At 45.9% G+C, this 16,592-nt stretch overlaps 1 protein-coding gene across 6 annotated transcripts in view; it reads left to right on the forward strand.

Annotated features, from left to right (window-relative positions):
* The window catches only part of PLPPR1 (phospholipid phosphatase related 1), a 246,955-nt gene that overhangs the window by 220,535 nt on the left and 9,828 nt on the right, over positions 1-16,592 (forward strand). For all 6 annotated transcript variants that reach the window (XM_053297681.1, XM_053297679.1, XM_053297680.1 and 3 more), the window contains one exon: positions 12,812-13,062. In XM_053297681.1, the coding sequence (XP_053153656.1) occupies positions 12,812-13,062 (251 nt within the window). The remainder of the gene's footprint in view (positions 1-12,811; positions 13,063-16,592) is intronic.

The raw sequence follows: 16,592 nt of genomic DNA on the forward strand, positions 1-16,592 counted from the left end.
CCCCTCAGGGGATGAAGCCGCTCTGGGAAGAGCAGAAGGTTTCAAGTTCCCTCCCTGGCATCTCCAAGATAGGGCTGAGAGAGATTCCTGCCTGCAACCTTGGAGAAGCCGCTGCCAGTCTAAGACAATACTGAGCTAGATAGACCAATGGTCTGACTCAGTATATGGCAGTTTCCTATCTTCCTATGTTCCTATCAGAGGTGCCTTTGCACAGCTTTGGCTAGTGCACCAGCTGCGTCCCTTTTTTAGCCATGGTTACCCATGCCTTAGTCATGTTGCAGCTGGATTACTGCAATGCACTCTACTTGGGGCTACCCTTGAAAAATATTCAGAAAATTCAGTTGGTGCAGAATGAAGCTGCCAGGGTTCTCTCTGGAACTGCTCACTTGAAGCATATCTATCTATCTATCTATCTATCTATCTATCTATCTATCTATCTATCTATCTATCTATCTTTCTCGAAGGCGTAACAGTCACTAATCACATGCGTGGCAGCTCTCGCGAGACTTTGCAAGAGAACTGCCAGCAGGCTGAGAGGAAAGCAGTGGACAGGCTTGCAGGCGAGGCGGGATCCAAAACAGTGTGTGCATGGGGGGAGAAAATGGTGGCAATTGGGCAGGGGAAGAAAACAGCAGTGGCAGGAGGGCGGGGAAGAAGGCAGCGGCGGCAGGTGGTGGGGCGAGAACTAGAGGCGCGGATGCTCAGCTCCCGGTCCAGCTAGTGTATGTATGTGTGTGCATGTATTATATATATCTTGACCGCTAAGGACTTATGTGGCAGGCCCTGCCCACACAGTGCTTTACCAATTGGAGGTAACAGAGCAGAAGCACCATGGTGATTGGGTAGTGGGAATTCCATATGAAGATAGGGATGAGAAGTCTGTGATGGTTAAGGTCAGTTGGAATGCAACTGTTATTGGTAGGAAGATGTGCTTGTTTGTAGAGGAAATAAGAAGATAGATAGATAGATAGATAGATAGATAGATAGATAGATATGGATAGTGGGCAGGGGTCTGCGAAGAGGGGGTCATGAGAGAGGAAAGACAGAGTGGAAGAATGAGAGGAGAAGAGAAGAGAGATAAAAAGAAGGGAGGGGAGAGAGAAAGAAGGAAGGGTGAAGGACGGGCCTAGGCCCGTCAGTGGCCTGGGGGAAGGGAGCAGCCATGGTGGTCGTGGCAGCAAGAAAGGGCCCGGTCAACCTCTGCTGCTCCTGCAGGGAGGAGCAGGAGTGGGGCTTGGGTGAGGGTGGGAAGGTCTCTGGGGTTAGGGGGCTGCTGCTTGGCCAATCAGTGCCAGCAACGCCGCAGCCGCAATCATGAGGTGGAGCAGTGGGATGGAGGAGCGACCAAGAGCAGTGAGGGGTATGGAATCAACAGGATAGAGGAGCAGGAGTGAGGCTCAGGTGAGGGGATTGTGATGGGGGTTGAGGGGAGCAATTAAGTACTAGCGTGAGTGCAGATGCTCTGTGTGGGTTAAGCTATTACACCTATTTTGAAAGAGCTGCACTGGCTGCCAATTTGTTTCTGGATCCAATTCAAGGTGCGGGTTATTACCTTTATAGCCCTAAACAGCTTGGGCTCTGGATAGCTGAAGGACCACCTGCTCCCAAGGGTTTCTACCCACCCAACAAGCAGTGGTGGCTGGTCTGGGCACCGCTGGCGGGGGGGGAGACACCTTTCAGTGTAAATTAGTAGGTGCTTACCTCCCAAACAGCTGCACCTGAAAGCTCAGCCCAGCACTCACTGCAGTGGAGGATCGGCTCCGCCACTCAGCTGGCCTCCGCACATGCATGGAAGCCATTTGCTGGCCACACAAATGGCCTCCTCCAGTTGAGTGGCGGAGCCGAACCTCTGCCACAGCAGGTGCTGGGTGGCATGCCGCTGCTGGGGAGAGCTTTCAGGTGTTTCGGTTCAGGAGGTAGGCACCTACTAATTTACACTTAAAGGTACCTGCTGCCGCCCCCGCCTCCAGCAGCACCCGCACCAGCCAACAAGGTAATGGGGGGCGGGGCTTTGCTCCATGTGGGGAGGTTGAGAGAGGCTAAGTTGTTGTGCATGTAGGAAAGGGCCTTCTCTGTTGTTGCCCCCAGGCCAGAGTTGCCAGAACCTAAGGGGTATACTCATGGGTCAGATGTGCCGTAAGCCAGAATTTGGCTTTTTAAAAGCCAAATCTGGCCACCTAGCCCCAGGCTCTGGAATGTTCTCCCCATGAATGTCCGCTCTTTGACATCTGTGGCTGCTTTTAAAAAACAACTAAAGACATTTTTATTTGTTTATGGTCTTACCACTTAGGGGCTCTCTCAGCTTTCCTGCTTCCATTAATCTTTTTAATGGAGTTTGGGGGAGGGAGTTTTATGGTTTTTAGCGTTTAACTGATTTTAAGGCTTTAAATTTATTGTAATGAAATTTTATTGTATTTCAACTTTTGAAAACCGCCTTGGGACACCTTATGAAAGACAGTATAACAATTGAATAATAAATAATTAAATAAAATTTGTCCTTGCTACAACAACCCTGTAAGTCAGGGGTTCTCAAAGTTCAGTCCCCAGATGTTGCTGGACTACAACTCTCATCATCCCCAGCCACAATGGCCAAAGACTGCTAAGGCTAAGGCTAAAGGGGATTGTAGGCCAGCAACATCTGGACGGTGGTATAGAAATCAAATTAATAATAAATAATAATCTGGGGACCCAATTTTGAGAATCACTGCTATAAGGTTTGAAGGTATTATTATCCTCATATGGGGTGCTTGGAGCTGAGGCTTGCCTAAGTCCACTTAGTAACTTCATGGCAGAGGGGAGATTCATATTGGGAAAGTCCTAATTCATAACTCAGGCTCTTGGCTACTACACTACATCAGCTCTCTTCACTTATTTATTTTATTTATTTGTTTGTTTGTTCGATTTCTAGACCGCCCTTATAGAATAAATCAGGGCGGTTCACAAATAACACAAAACAATTAAAATCAACCAATGATTGGGAATAAAAATTTAAAAATACTATAAAGCAGCTAAAAAATAAAACTATTCAAAACCTTATAAAAACTTAGAACTTGTATGCATCTATGCTACACTTAGCATTTATAGATTCCCATGTATGTATGATTTGTACATCTCTAGGCAGTGTACAAAATTAAAATGCAATATAAAACAGTAAAAACAGTTAAAATTTCACAAAATACTGTAAATACAATCTCATAAAATAAAAACAAACTAGCTGGGCCAGACGCAGAGCATCTGCACCTCTAGTTCGCTGCCGTTGCCCCCCCCCGCTCCCCCCGCCTGCCCGCTCCATTCCCCCCCCCACCTGCCCGCTGCCACTGTTTCCCCTGCCTGCTGCCATTTCTCCCCTGCCCACCGCCGCCATCATTGTTTTCTTCCTGCCCAGCCTCCACTGCCTTCTTCTGCCCGCCTGCCCCCACCATTTTCTCTGCTGCCATTTTCTTTGCTGCCATTTTCTTTCCCCGCTGGGCCCCTTCCCTGGCTGCCGCCTCCCTGACCTGGCCGTCTCCTCCTCCATTTTCTTCCCTCCCGCCTGTCCCCATCGCTGTCCGGCAAGCTGCTAGCGAACTCTCACGAGAGCTGCCGCACATGTGATTAATAGAGAGAGAATATACACACACATATATATGTTAGAGGTTGTTGATTTTTTACCCACAATAGGTAAAACAGAGCACTAGGGAATGAGCACACACTCCAGTTACAGAGTAGGTAGCAGAGGATGGTTTGGATATTGCAGCTATTTAGAGAAAACACATGGAGATCCTTGTTTGACTAAACACTAAATATTTATTGGTTAAATACACTTAGACAGGAAAGACCTATATCTAATCTAAAGGACTACATAGTGGATAGGTAAGGAGAGAGAGAGATGTTTCCATCTGCTCTCTAGGAGAAAAGGAAGGATTGAGACTCAGCACAGGAAGTGCTGCAGAGTCAGTTCAGGGGTCATAGAGTAGGGACAGATAGGGAGACCCTGACTCACTGTCTCTACTCCCAGTGCCCCTAGTGGTCATTAGGACAGTTGATGCAAAAGGTCGATGCACTGGAAGTTCATCTCCAACAATATAACAGTTTCAAATTAATTTCAGTTAATAGCCTGAGAAAACAGCTGTGTCTTGAGGGTCTTCCCAAAAGCAAATAGAGAAGGAGATGCCCTTATTTCAAGAGGGAGCATATTCCAAAATCCTGGGGCAGCCACAGAGAAGGCCCGGTCCCAAGTCGCCACCAAATGAGCCAGCGGAAACCATAACCTCTCCAGTTGATCTTAATAGGCATTGGGGTTCATGACAAAGAAGGCACTCTCTTAAATACCCTGGACCCAAGCTGCCACAATATCTATTCCCCAGGTGAGGGCTGTGGCTGAGTGAGTTGAGGCTTGTGTCAGGCCTCCTCGTGGGTTCATAGCAGAGATTAGATTTGCACCAGGGACTTGCCAGTTCCCAGCTCACAACTACATTACGCCAGTCCTCAGTCCCTTAATTGGTAATTAAGGCATAATCTATGAGTCTGCTTGCAGAAGATAAAAGACTAGGGACCTTTAATTTAAACAAAATACCCTTGAACTTCAGAGAGCCTCTGGGTTTTATTGATGGATAGTAAACTGCCATTAACAAAGAGCAGGCGGCTGGCCTGCTTTGAGGCACTCAGCACCATTGTGCTGCTCCAGCACATTCTGCATGCTACAACAAACGCACGAAATAGTCTTGCCTGCAGGGCCAGTGCTAAAAGCACTTCTGCTTATGTAGCTAAAGGTTTATTTGTTTGTTCCTAAGTTTTCCCTTTCTTGATCCATTGCTGGAAAATAGAGTGGTCAAAGATTCTGAACCCTAGACCATTTGCTTGTAATATGTGCCAGCTTCTGGGATGCTTTCCCTAGGTACATGTATGTGAATCTGTTTCCTTTGCATGGATCGTTTAGGCCACCAGTTCCAAGAGACAGGCTGGCAGCACAAGCTATGCATCTTTTGTTGAAAGCAAGTTCCACTGTGTACAATGGGGCTTACTCCCTAGATATATTTAGGATCCCAGCTTTAGTTGGACTCCCTCTGAATGCAGAATTCTTTGAAAGGGCTGATTCTGACATTACTGGGGAGATGTGTTCACTGCTTCCTATTTATCCTGCCCCATGCCAACCTGGTAACATAGGAATGCTGAAAGCAAATGGAGGAACCATAGGAACATAGGAAGCTGCCATATACTGAGTCAGACCATTGGTCTATCTAGTTCAGTATTGTCTACACAGACTGGCTGCGGCTTCTCCAAGGTTGCAGGCAGGAATCTCTCTCAGCCCTATCTTGGAGAAGCCAGAGAGGGAACTTGAAACCTTCTGCTCTTCCCAGAGTGGCTCCATCCCCTGAGGGGAATATCTTCCAGTGCTCACACTTCTAGACTCCCATTCATATGCAACCAGGGTGGACCCTGCTTAGCTAGGGAGACAAGTCATGACCAGCTCTCCTCTCCTTCACCATTGTGGGGCTGGCATTGCCATGGTCATTCCCACATGATCCCATGCTTCCAAGGTGGTTTTTGCATCCCTGTGTTACCAGAGAAGCATGACGTTGAGCTCTGGGACACTGGCAATAAATCACACTACTCTTGTTATATAAGAATTCTTCCTAAGATTCCCTTCCAGAGATATAAACAGAATTGCCTTCTGGATGCCCACTAGGTTGTTGTTACCAAGCAGAAGCAGAAGTTTTTTCAAAGTTAAAAAAGAAGATTATATTAAGGAGGCAAAGGAATTGTATGTCTTCCCAGACATTTGCTCAGGAATTTGGACAAGAACAGCTCAATCCATAACCCAGTGGCACAGAATTATTAAGCAAATGGCTCTCGGTAACCCACCTTGCAGTTTTATGCATGTAGGGAATAGGCCTTGCTCCATATCCTGCCACAACTGGAAGTATGGTTGGCAGGGACATGTGATGGGACCTTTTTGGTAACTGCACCTAGATTGTGGAGCTCCCTTTCCTTGGAAGCTCACATGATTCTCACACTGCAGATCCTTTGATGGTTTGTAGGTCATTTGGCCTGATGTGAACTGGGTTTTTAAGCACCAGTAGACACTGCATATCTCCAGGGAGTTATTCGCACATGGCTTCATGCTGTGGGGTAAATGTTGAGCGGAGCCACTTGGAATTTCACTTGTGGCATTGAGGGAAGCAGCCCCTCCCCTCTGCTCTCGGGTTTTTGGGGTTTTTTGCAAGTTCACATTGCATGCCTCCGTTTTTTCCTTCTAGCCAATTGGGGGGGGGGAGAGCTTCCTAAAGAGCGATATCTGCATTTGTAAAGAGAGTATGCCTCTTATCATGCTAATGATTCTACGTCAGATTACATCAGATTCTACATCAGATTCCACATCAGTGCCTCTCCCTATTTGCCCCAGCGTTTTCAGAAAAAGTAGCTTAAAACCAGTACTTTAAAAAAACAGAAATAACTCGAGATAAGCTAGAATTCACAAGACAAAGCCCGATTTGTGTGTGGAGTGGGTCCAAGGATCTCGAAGCGACTTTGGGGTAAGTTCGGCTGGTGTGTGAATGCACATACTCTCTTCTTTGGCTGGTGTGTGACTGCACATACTCTCTTCTGAAGGAGATTCGGGGTAGAAGCCCTGTCTGTAAAGCCTCCAGGCCAATCTTTCCACCTGTACTATAACTCTGAAGTATTCCCCAGGCCTCCTCTTTCCTTCAGTTCCAAATACACTAGAGGTAGTTTGTTGCTAGAGAGAGAAGAGGAATCAAGCTGAGATCAGCAGGCACCAACTAGCTCCAGGCTTATTGCTCCACAGTCTCCTTCAGTAGCGCCTTTCTTCATGGCAGAATAAACAGTGCTTCCTTCTTTGTTCAAAGTATTTGTTTCCTAATCCATATAAATGAAGTCAAATGTGAAGAGTGCCTGTCTTTCTTTCTTTCTTTCTTTCTTTCTTTCTTTCTTTCTTTCTTTCTTTATTTGTACACAGCCCCAAACCTCCATCTCTGGAAGGTTTACAGCAAAATAAAACAAAGTTAAAATAGAAATTAAAACCTTAACACAGTTTAAAACCACAAGTATAGTTAAAAAGCTTGGGTGAATAAATGTGTCTTTAAATACTTTTTAAAAGTTATCAGAGATGGGGAGGCTCTTATTTCAGCAGGGAGTGTATTCCGGAGTCTCAGGACAGCAACAGAGAAGGCAGAAAACAGAGAAGCTGGTGGCAACTGCTGATGAACCTCTCCAATGGGGGTCATAGTCAAGGAGCAATGGGGCTCATAGTGAAGAAGATGTTCTCTTAAATACCGAGGGCCTAAGCTGTTTAGGGCTATATAGGCTATAACCAGCACCTTGTATTTTTAATTTTAATTTTTTTGCATTTTTTATATCCCGCTCTTCCTCCAAGGAGCCCAGAGCAGTGTACTACATACTTAAGTTTCTTCTCATAACAACCATGTGAAGTAGGTTAGGCTGAGAGAGGAGTGACTGGCCCAGAGTCACCCAGCAAGTATCATGGCTGAATGGGAATTTTAACCTGGGTCTCCCCAGTACTAGTCCAGCACTCGTAACCACTAGCCAGTGTAGTTGTTTTAATATAAGAGTAATATGGTCTCAGCGAGATGACCCATAGACCAACCTGGCTGCTGCATTCTGTACCAACTGTAGTTTCCGGACTATGTACAAAGCCAGCCCCACATGGAATGCATTGCAGTGGTCAACTCTGGCATATATACTACTGTTCTGAGGTTGTTTATCTCAAGAAATGGGCACAGATGGCATATCAGCTGAATCTGATAGAAATCATCTCTGGCCACTGCCTCAACCTGACATCAGGGAGAGGTTTGGGTCTAAAACCACACCCAAACAGAGTGCCTGTTCCTTCTGGGGAAGTGTGACCCCATCCAGACCTGGCAGATCAAAATTGTCTTCTGACCACACACATTAAGTTCCTCCGTCTTATTTGGATTCAGTTTGTTATCCCTCATCCAGCCTATCACGGCCTTTCTCCTGATGATGTTGACATGGAGAAATAGATTTGGGTGTCATCAGCATACTGATAACACCCTGCACCAAATCTCCTGATGAACATTCCCAGCAATTTCATGTAGATATTAAAAAGCATTGGAGACGGTATGGAGTCCTGAGGGACACTATATAAAAGTTCACATTTTGAAGAACAGTCTCCAAGGGACACTATCTGGAATCTGCCAGAGGTAGGAGCAAAGCCACTACAAAGCAGTGCCTCCCACTCCCAACCCTCTCAGACAGTCCAGAAGGATACTACTGTTGATAGTATCGAAAATCGCTGAGAGAGCCAAAAGGACCAACAGAGTCACATTCCCTCTGTCAATTCCCCATTCATCCATCAGGCCTACCAAGGCAGTCTCCACTACATAGCCCTCCCCAAAACTAGTTTGAAATGGGTCAAGATAATCTGTTTCCTCCAAGACTATCTGGAGCTGGGAGGTACCACCCTCTCAATTACCTTGCCCAGCCATGGAAGGTTGGAGACAGGCCTAGAATTGCTTAAAACTGAGGGATCCAACACAGGCTTTTTCAAAACAGGTCTAATAATTGCCTCCTTAAGGCAAAGAGGCATCCTGCCCTCCCTCAGAGCAACATTTATAATATCTACCAGGCCCTCTACAACAACCTCCCACTAGATATTATAAAACATGTTGGACAATTGTCAAAAGAACAGGTGGTAGACTGCACTGCTCCAAGCAGCTTATCCACATCATCAAGAGCCAGAAACTGAAACTGATCCAGCCTAACACATAAGAGCAGTTGCAGGACACCTCCGCATTAGGCTCTGCAATAATTGTGAGGTGAAGTCTGGGTCTAAGTTGGCCTGAATACGAGAGATTTTATCCACAAAAATCCATATCACAGCCAGCATATGCAACCTGGCTCTCCAGAGAAGCAGCAACATGAACGTTAATTTGTATTAACCAATGTTTGTGCGGGCTACCACTGCTGGCAAATGAGGATTGCAGTGATACCTAACAGTGGGGCGCCTGAATAATGAAATTTAAAGCTTCTCTCCAGGAGACAAAGCCTTTCATGAATTCTGCACTGATGAAGTCCGTTTTAATAGAAAGGATAAACCTGGAGTGCCTGTGATCTCCTTTTCCTTGGCAGCCAGAGGAGATGGTTAACAAATCTTGAACCTGATGCCTGAATGAATTGTACAATAATACTGTCCTCTGGCTCTTATCAACATATCAGCATTTCAGAGGGATCAGAATTAAGCCAGCAGCACTGGCAATGGTAAACCCCTCCTGTGGCTCTGTGGTCACTAGGAGTTGACACCGACTCAACGGCACAACTTTACCTTACTAGTGCAGTGCCATCCTAGCCCTGGAGGACAGCAGCATACTATAGCTATAGCAGGGCTGGAGGGGAATCATCTCCCAGCTGACCAGCAGCAGACTTGGTAAGGATGGCCATACTCCATTTTAAGTCAATGGTTTTTGTTTTGTATTTTCCATGTTGGTAAATGATTTTCAGTGATTATATGTTAATACCAGCAGGATGCCTATAAAATGGAGTTGTGAAATGTTCAGCATAGCCTAACTCAGGGATTCTCAATGTTGGGTCCCCAGATGTTATTGGACTTCAGCTCCCATAACCCCCAGCCCCAGTGGCCTTGGGTTGGAGATTATGGGAGTTGAAGTCCAAAAACATCTGGGGACCCAACATTGAGAATCCCTGGCCTAACTGGTCATTTAGCACTCAGAATGTTCAAATATGCAAATAGGAGAGAGGGAAGATGAAGAGGATTGGCCCACTGGTTGCTTACATCACAACTGTGCCCAATTGCATTGAAATTGCCTTTTCTTTTACTAGGGAGCAGAGGCGCTCCTAGGTAATGTTGGAACCCAGACCTGAAGGGCTTTGGAGCCCCCCCACCTGAGGGCATGGGGGGGTTGGGGCAAGTTAAATCGAAGCGAGGCGGCAGCAAGAGCTCCTTCCTTGAGACTGCCTGCCCCCCAAATGACAGCTCGGGTCTTTTTTTGCCCATTTAGGGGCTCTCTGCACAGACAGAGAGCCCCTTGAGAATAATGAATAAAGTGTTCATTCAGACTAAAAAAAAAGACAAAATGAAGGATGTTGGGGAGAAGGGAGTGAGGGGAGGTGCAGCTACGAGTCGTGTTGTAGTTACTTGCCTTGCTCTGTGCTTCAAGAGCAGTTTTTCTCTGAGGTCTTGCATGCGACAGGTACAGCAGGGAGCAGAGGCCAGCCACAAGGCTTGTCGCCCCAGTCCAGGAGTTTTCGTTTTCTGACAAGTTACCACTACTCCGTGCGCACTCTCCTGCCACTCTCACTCTTTCCCAACGCCCAGAGATCGAAAGCTCTGCCGCTGCAGCTCAGTGCCCAGTTGCTTGAGATGGGCTCCATTTTAGTTTCGCTTAGCAGCTGCTGCTTCCTCCCTCTTGTTAGTTGGAAGAGTCAGAAAGGCAGGCCTAGCCACCACAGAGAGGCCGCTGGGCGGTGTGCTCTGAAGGCGCATTTTGCACCTTTCCTGCTTCAGAGGGTGGCAGAAGAGCCCAGAGGCTGGCAGGAAGAGGTGGTGGGGCTACAAGCCCCTCACTGCTCTGAGGAAAGCAGCTCCTGACATTCGTATCTAGGAGACACGGGACCCTCCTTGGGCCAGGTGGCAGTGACACCATGAAGGTGGCGGTGCTGGAATTGGGCACCGTTTTTGCCCAACTCTTCCAGCCTGCTTCCTCGCCCCTTCTCCCCGTTAACACATGCCACCAGCACCCCTCTGTCTGAATCGCTGCTGCCTGCATCTCCATGCCCACTGGGCACCCCATCTTTGCCTGCCCACAGCAGTGATGCCTTGGCGCCTTCGGGGAGCTCTGCTCTGCTAGGGACAAGTCAGATGGTTTCCGGTGGGAGCAGGGCAGGGACAGCAGTGAAGCCTCCTAGTAGCGGTGCCAACCCCAGTGGGAACAGCTCCCCACACTTGGCACACACATGCACAGAGGACCAAAATGGGCCCAAAACAGCCCAAGCTTTCATTTGGGAGGTAGGCTCAAGGAAGGAGCTCTTGCCGCCTCCCTCCTCTGAGTGCCCACACACCCCACCAGCCACCCTGTCCCCACCATGCAATGGCAGTTTGAAAAATGGTTTTTAAAAAAGATTTAACTTGCACAGCAGGCATGGGACAGCAGCGGGGCTCTAGGGAGTCCCCCCAGGACATTTGGAGGCCCCTCTCAGCTTTTAGACAATATGCTTTCTATCTGTGCTAGTGAGGCCATTCAGGAGAAAGATATGACATATTTATTTTATTTTATTTTATTTTATTTTATTTAACACACTTTTATACTGCCCAAAACTTATTGGGCTTAACTCCAGGCATGGGCATTCATCTTCAGAACAAATGAACCAGGTCTGAATGGAGCCCATTGGTCTCCTATTTTGCACCGGGATCAAATAAAATGAATGGGGAATCATAACTCCCATTTCTTGCCCTTTGCTCTCTCTCTCTCCCTCCCTCCCTCTCTCTCTCTCTCTCCATTTTCTTTCATTCATTCATACATACATATATATATATATATATATATATATATATATATATATATATGAAGTATAATATTACTTGTAACAGTATCTCCCAAAAGGATCATTCCTCTCTCCCCTCCCCTCCCCTTTATAAGCATCACAACATAACCCAGCGACAACATAACCCAGCTGTCATTTTTGCATGTTAGTGGCCTTTTTTTTAAACCCACACTGTCCTGACAATGCTGAGTCATAGGTATATAGGTAAAAAAATGGCTGCTGCAAGGAGATGGTTGTATTGTACTGAACAACTCATATGTGGTGTGTCTGTTACAACTATATTTACATTTCATTTTAAAGCAGGGGGGAGAAATTAGTTAAAATATGCATGAAATGAAAAATAAATAATGAAAAATTCAAGATGAAAACAAAAAATAAAAGTGTGTGTGCACACGCACACATGCGTGCACGTGCAAAAATGCCTAGTGGATAGATTCATGCACTTGCAGACATTTAGAATTTTAAGGATTACTATGTCTAACTGAGCAAAGAGGAACCCTTTAAAAGTGGCTATTCAATTTATTTAGGAGCGGGGAGCAACTGGCCCTATCCATCCCCAGCACAGCATCCCTCCAGTGGCTGTTGCTGGTGTCTATCTTACGTTTCTTTTTTAGATTGTGAGCCCTTTAGGGAAAGGGAGCCATTTTATTTATCTTTTAATTTATATGTAAACCGCTTTGTCAACTTTTGTTGAAAAGCAGTACATACATATCCACATATTCGTATTCATCGTATACATTGTTGAGAAAATGGGTAGTAGATTTCTCTAAATGCCCTGTGAGTTTTTGGACTGAATCAATTGGTTGGCAGTTGCCGCTTGTTTTTGCTTCCTGAGGGAGAGGTTTTTCTTAGCTTCCCCTTTTTGCCTGCAGTGCAGACTCTTGTTTCCTGCTGTATCTGTGTTTCCCCCCTGAGGGGCTAATACAGTGTTGAAGAAATGGGCCTGAGAAAAGTAGTCTAATAATTAATATCTCCTTCCCAAATGCTGTGCTCCAAGCCAGTTCACAGCCACTGCAACTGTGGGTCCCCCTCCCACCCACCCCACTTTAAATGTTGAGAGATTGATCACCCACCTATCTCCTACATCACATGTGGTTGGGGCTTAACTCTACCCCTGTGGCAAATACTCCTTTTTCTTTTCTTTCTTTTTTCTCTGAGGAGCCTTTTGAGTTTTCTTTCTTTTTTCTCTGAGGAGCCTCTTCTGTCGCATTCCAAGCATTGCAATACTAATCCCAATTTTTTTGTTTTGTTTACCTTTTTTTTCTCCCAGGAGTGTTTGCATTTGGCCTTTTCGCCACTGACATATTTGTAAATGCCGGCCAGGTAGTGACGGGAAACTTGGCACCCTATTTCCTGACTGTATGTAAACCCAACTACACTGGAAGTGACTGCCGGGCTCACCACCAGTTTGTAAACAATGGGAATATCTGTACTGGTGACCACGATGTGATTGAGAAGGCAAGGAGATCCTTTCCATCCAAACATGCTGCTCTGAGCATTTATTCAGCCTTATATGCTACGGTAAGTGCATAAAGGGTGTAGGCGTTTATCAGTTCTGCTGTTCTCCTTTTGTTATCTCATGTACGATGCTTTAAGGATCTCCTGCTTCTATTTGAACTGAGCCGCACAATCTCAGAATCCTCTAATGCAGCTCTTGCTGGAATATACTGTCTCAGAATTCAGGCGGGAATACCTCTGATATGTTAACTTTCTATGTGCAGGGAGTTTCCCCTACGAGGAATCTTCAAATATACAATCAGACCTTCAGTCTGAAGTGGGACAGTGCAGCAGGAACAGGGGTGTAGCTAAAATTGAGTGGAGGGTTTCAAAGAACCCAGGCCCCTGAGCTCCTGAGGGCCCCCCAGATCCACCCCTCCCGATCTTCTTCATTATCTCCCTTACTCCGGGGGCCCCCTCTTCCCTAGCAATGCCCTTGAGCAGGAAGGTGCTACTTCTCATGATTCTGATGATCATAAAACCATAAGAACCCTACTGGATCAGATCAAGGGTCTCCCTAGCCCACCAACCTTTTTCCAACAATGGCCAGTCAGATGCCTCCAGAGGGCCCACAAGCGGGATGTGAAGAGCAACAGGCTTCTTTCTTTCTTTGTCTCCAGCACCTGAACCTACGGCCTCAGAATATATTATCTGTCATCACTGATAGACTTTGATAGAACTCTCCTCCATGAACTTACCTAATTCTTTCAAAAAGCCATCTAAATGATTCTCTCCACATCAGTTAGTTCAGCAGAACATGACTGTTATTTTTGCTCTGATATCAATGGGTGTTGATAATAAGGGGACTATTTTAAGTGCAGGTACACTCTCTGATATTTGGTGGGGTGAAGGTTGCAAGTTGATGCAGCTAAGTTTAAAAAAATAAGGTCAGGATTAGGACAGTTCTGTCTCATGGGAGATAACACTCCAAATATAGTTATATTAACCATTCCTGAAGGCACACTCCAGCCCTTGATTTATTATTTATTAATTTATTTTAACACATGAAAACAGCAGCTCTTCATTAACCCAATGAAGTAAAAATTACCTTAGGAGCTATGTCAACGTGAATGTTGTGAACATTCACATTTGGAGGGGGTGGGAAGGCATTCAGAAACATACTTAGTCACATGTAAATACACTAGCTGCATTTGAAGAACTTTACTTTGGGCATAAATACTGCCATATTTTCAGCTCTTTCCCCTGACAACGAGAACTAGAAACTTTCTCAAAAGAAAAATTGTCGGTCATCTTGAGTCATCATCGAGTTTCGTTTCTGTATGCCTGTCTGAACTCCTTGCCCCCTTTCCTCCCAACAAGCCATTCAGAACCAAGACAAAGGCAGGGAGAGTGTGAGAGAGAGGAGGCCTCAGTAAGGGAGCCTGAGTATACAGCACAGATTAGGGATGTACTCGAACCGCTGTTTGAGCACTTTGAGGGAAATTAAAAAGGGAGCTTTAAGAAAATGGAGAGCAGGTGCTTACCTGTGCATGCTGACATGTGCATGTGTGGACACTATGTGCATGCTGATGGCACACAGGGCTTTCTGGGACACCCGCTGCACCAACAGGAAGCTGGAAGATGTGGCTGAGAGCAGGTAAGCACCTGCTCTCCATTGTCTTAAAGTTCCCTTTTTAATTCTCCTCATTGTGCTCAAACCGCTCTTCGAACCGTGGTTTGGGCACATCCACAGCACAGATCTCTTTGATGTCCACCAGTTCACATACCCTAGGAGCAGGTTTCCAGCCCTCCACCAATGCAATAATTATAGTTGAGGAGAATATTCTGGGGAATTATTCTATCCATTCTATTAAACACATTGGTGAATATTCTTTTCCAAGTCTGGGCTCCCTTTTCTATGCTTATCTTCTTCTTTTGTGTTGATTTCCCCTGCCTTCAGACCCTCCAGCTTCTCTCTCATTCCCTTTTCCCTGCCCTTCTGGTAGGGATGTGCAAACAGGTTCAAATTTGATCCGGTTTGGTTCGAACGTACAAACCTGAATCAAACTGGGCATTGAACTGGCAATGCTGGTCTGAGTGTGAACCAAATAGAGCCTGGTTCTATTAGAACCAGTTGGAACTGGTTTGAGCCTCCAAAACTGGGTTGGTTGGTAGGAACTCATGGTTGCCACCTACCACCCAAACTCCAAAGCAATCAGACACTCCTGCGATTTTTAATGATTTTTTGAGAATATTTTTCACCCAGCGGTGCCTACCACCCACCAAACACCAAAGCAATTGGTCACTCTTGTGATTATTAATGATTTTCTGAAGATTTTTTCAATTTTTTCATATCTCCCATAGGAAATAATGGAGATTTGAGGATGCCCCATTCCCCACCTTTGGGGGCTGCAAGGGAACCCCGAAGTGGGTCTGGGGTTACAGCAGGTCTGTCCTCAACAACCCCCAGGCAGCCCCAAGTTTGTAGAATTTATTGTTGTTGTTGTTTTAAAAAAATGTTTTCAAATATTTTTTCCTTTCATTGCAAAGCATAGGAGTCTCTCCCCATTCATATAAGTAGAACAGTGAGAGTGACTCTAATTGCTGTGAACTCTGAACTCAGAGTTAACATAGACTGTTAAGAGAGGCCAGAACGAAAAAATTCTTGAAAAAAACCCTGTAGACCCCACCGACTTGGGGCTGCCTGTGTGGAGTTCTGGCACAACCTGCCGTGCCCCCAGACCCAATTGGGGGTGTCTGGGTACCCCCCCCAAAGGGGGGGAATGGGGCATCCTCAAATCCCCATTATTCCCTATGGGAGAAATGTAAAAACCGAAAAAATCTTCAAAAATCTATTAATAATCACAGGAGCGTCCAATTGCTTTGGGGGTTTGGTGTGTGGTAGGCACCCTTGGGTGCCTACCACCCACCCCATTTTTGTGCTCCTAGGTGCCTCACATAGGGAATAAGGAGTCAGTTCAAGTTCCCATTATACCCTATGTAGAACCTTTTAGAATCGGTTCAAATTGGGTTTGAATTCGAACCGACCTGGGGGGGGTTCGAACAAAACCAAACCTACTCACCCTGGTTTGAAGCTGGTTCGAATTTGAACCAAACAGGCCAAGCCGGTTTTGTGCACATCCCTACCATCTGGAAGCCAGAATCTTATTGGTTTCTGCTGGGCCCTCATCCATCAAGTTCCGCTTCTCCTGTCCCTCCTTTCCCCACATCCCATGTAGTGTGTGTGCATGTGGAAGATCACAGCCTGATTTTAAATCACAGCCTGATTTAAATTAAAAGGCTAGCAATGGTCACAGTCACAGTTTTAAAGGGGGGGGGGGATTTTATCCCAGCTAGCCATTCCTGCCTATATCCATTGTATCAATTCCTGCCTATATCCATTGTATCCTGCCTATATCCATAGTATGTAATAAAGTAGGAATATTTCTTGTTAAAAAGCATTTGTCCTGATTTGAAGGTCTTTGGAATAGAAAATGCTCAGCTGTGCTGGCCTCGGGGGTGGGGTGGGGGTCTGAAATCCAGCTGCAGATCATTCATCTTCATGCTTCTTGGGTTAATGTTGTTCTGTCTGAAGCACACATGCAGATCCCACC

The sequence above is a fragment of the Hemicordylus capensis genome, chromosome 2 (genome assembly GCF_027244095.1).
Source record: "Hemicordylus capensis ecotype Gifberg chromosome 2, rHemCap1.1.pri, whole genome shotgun sequence".
Lineage (NCBI taxonomy): Eukaryota > Metazoa > Chordata > Lepidosauria > Squamata > Cordylidae > Hemicordylus > Hemicordylus capensis.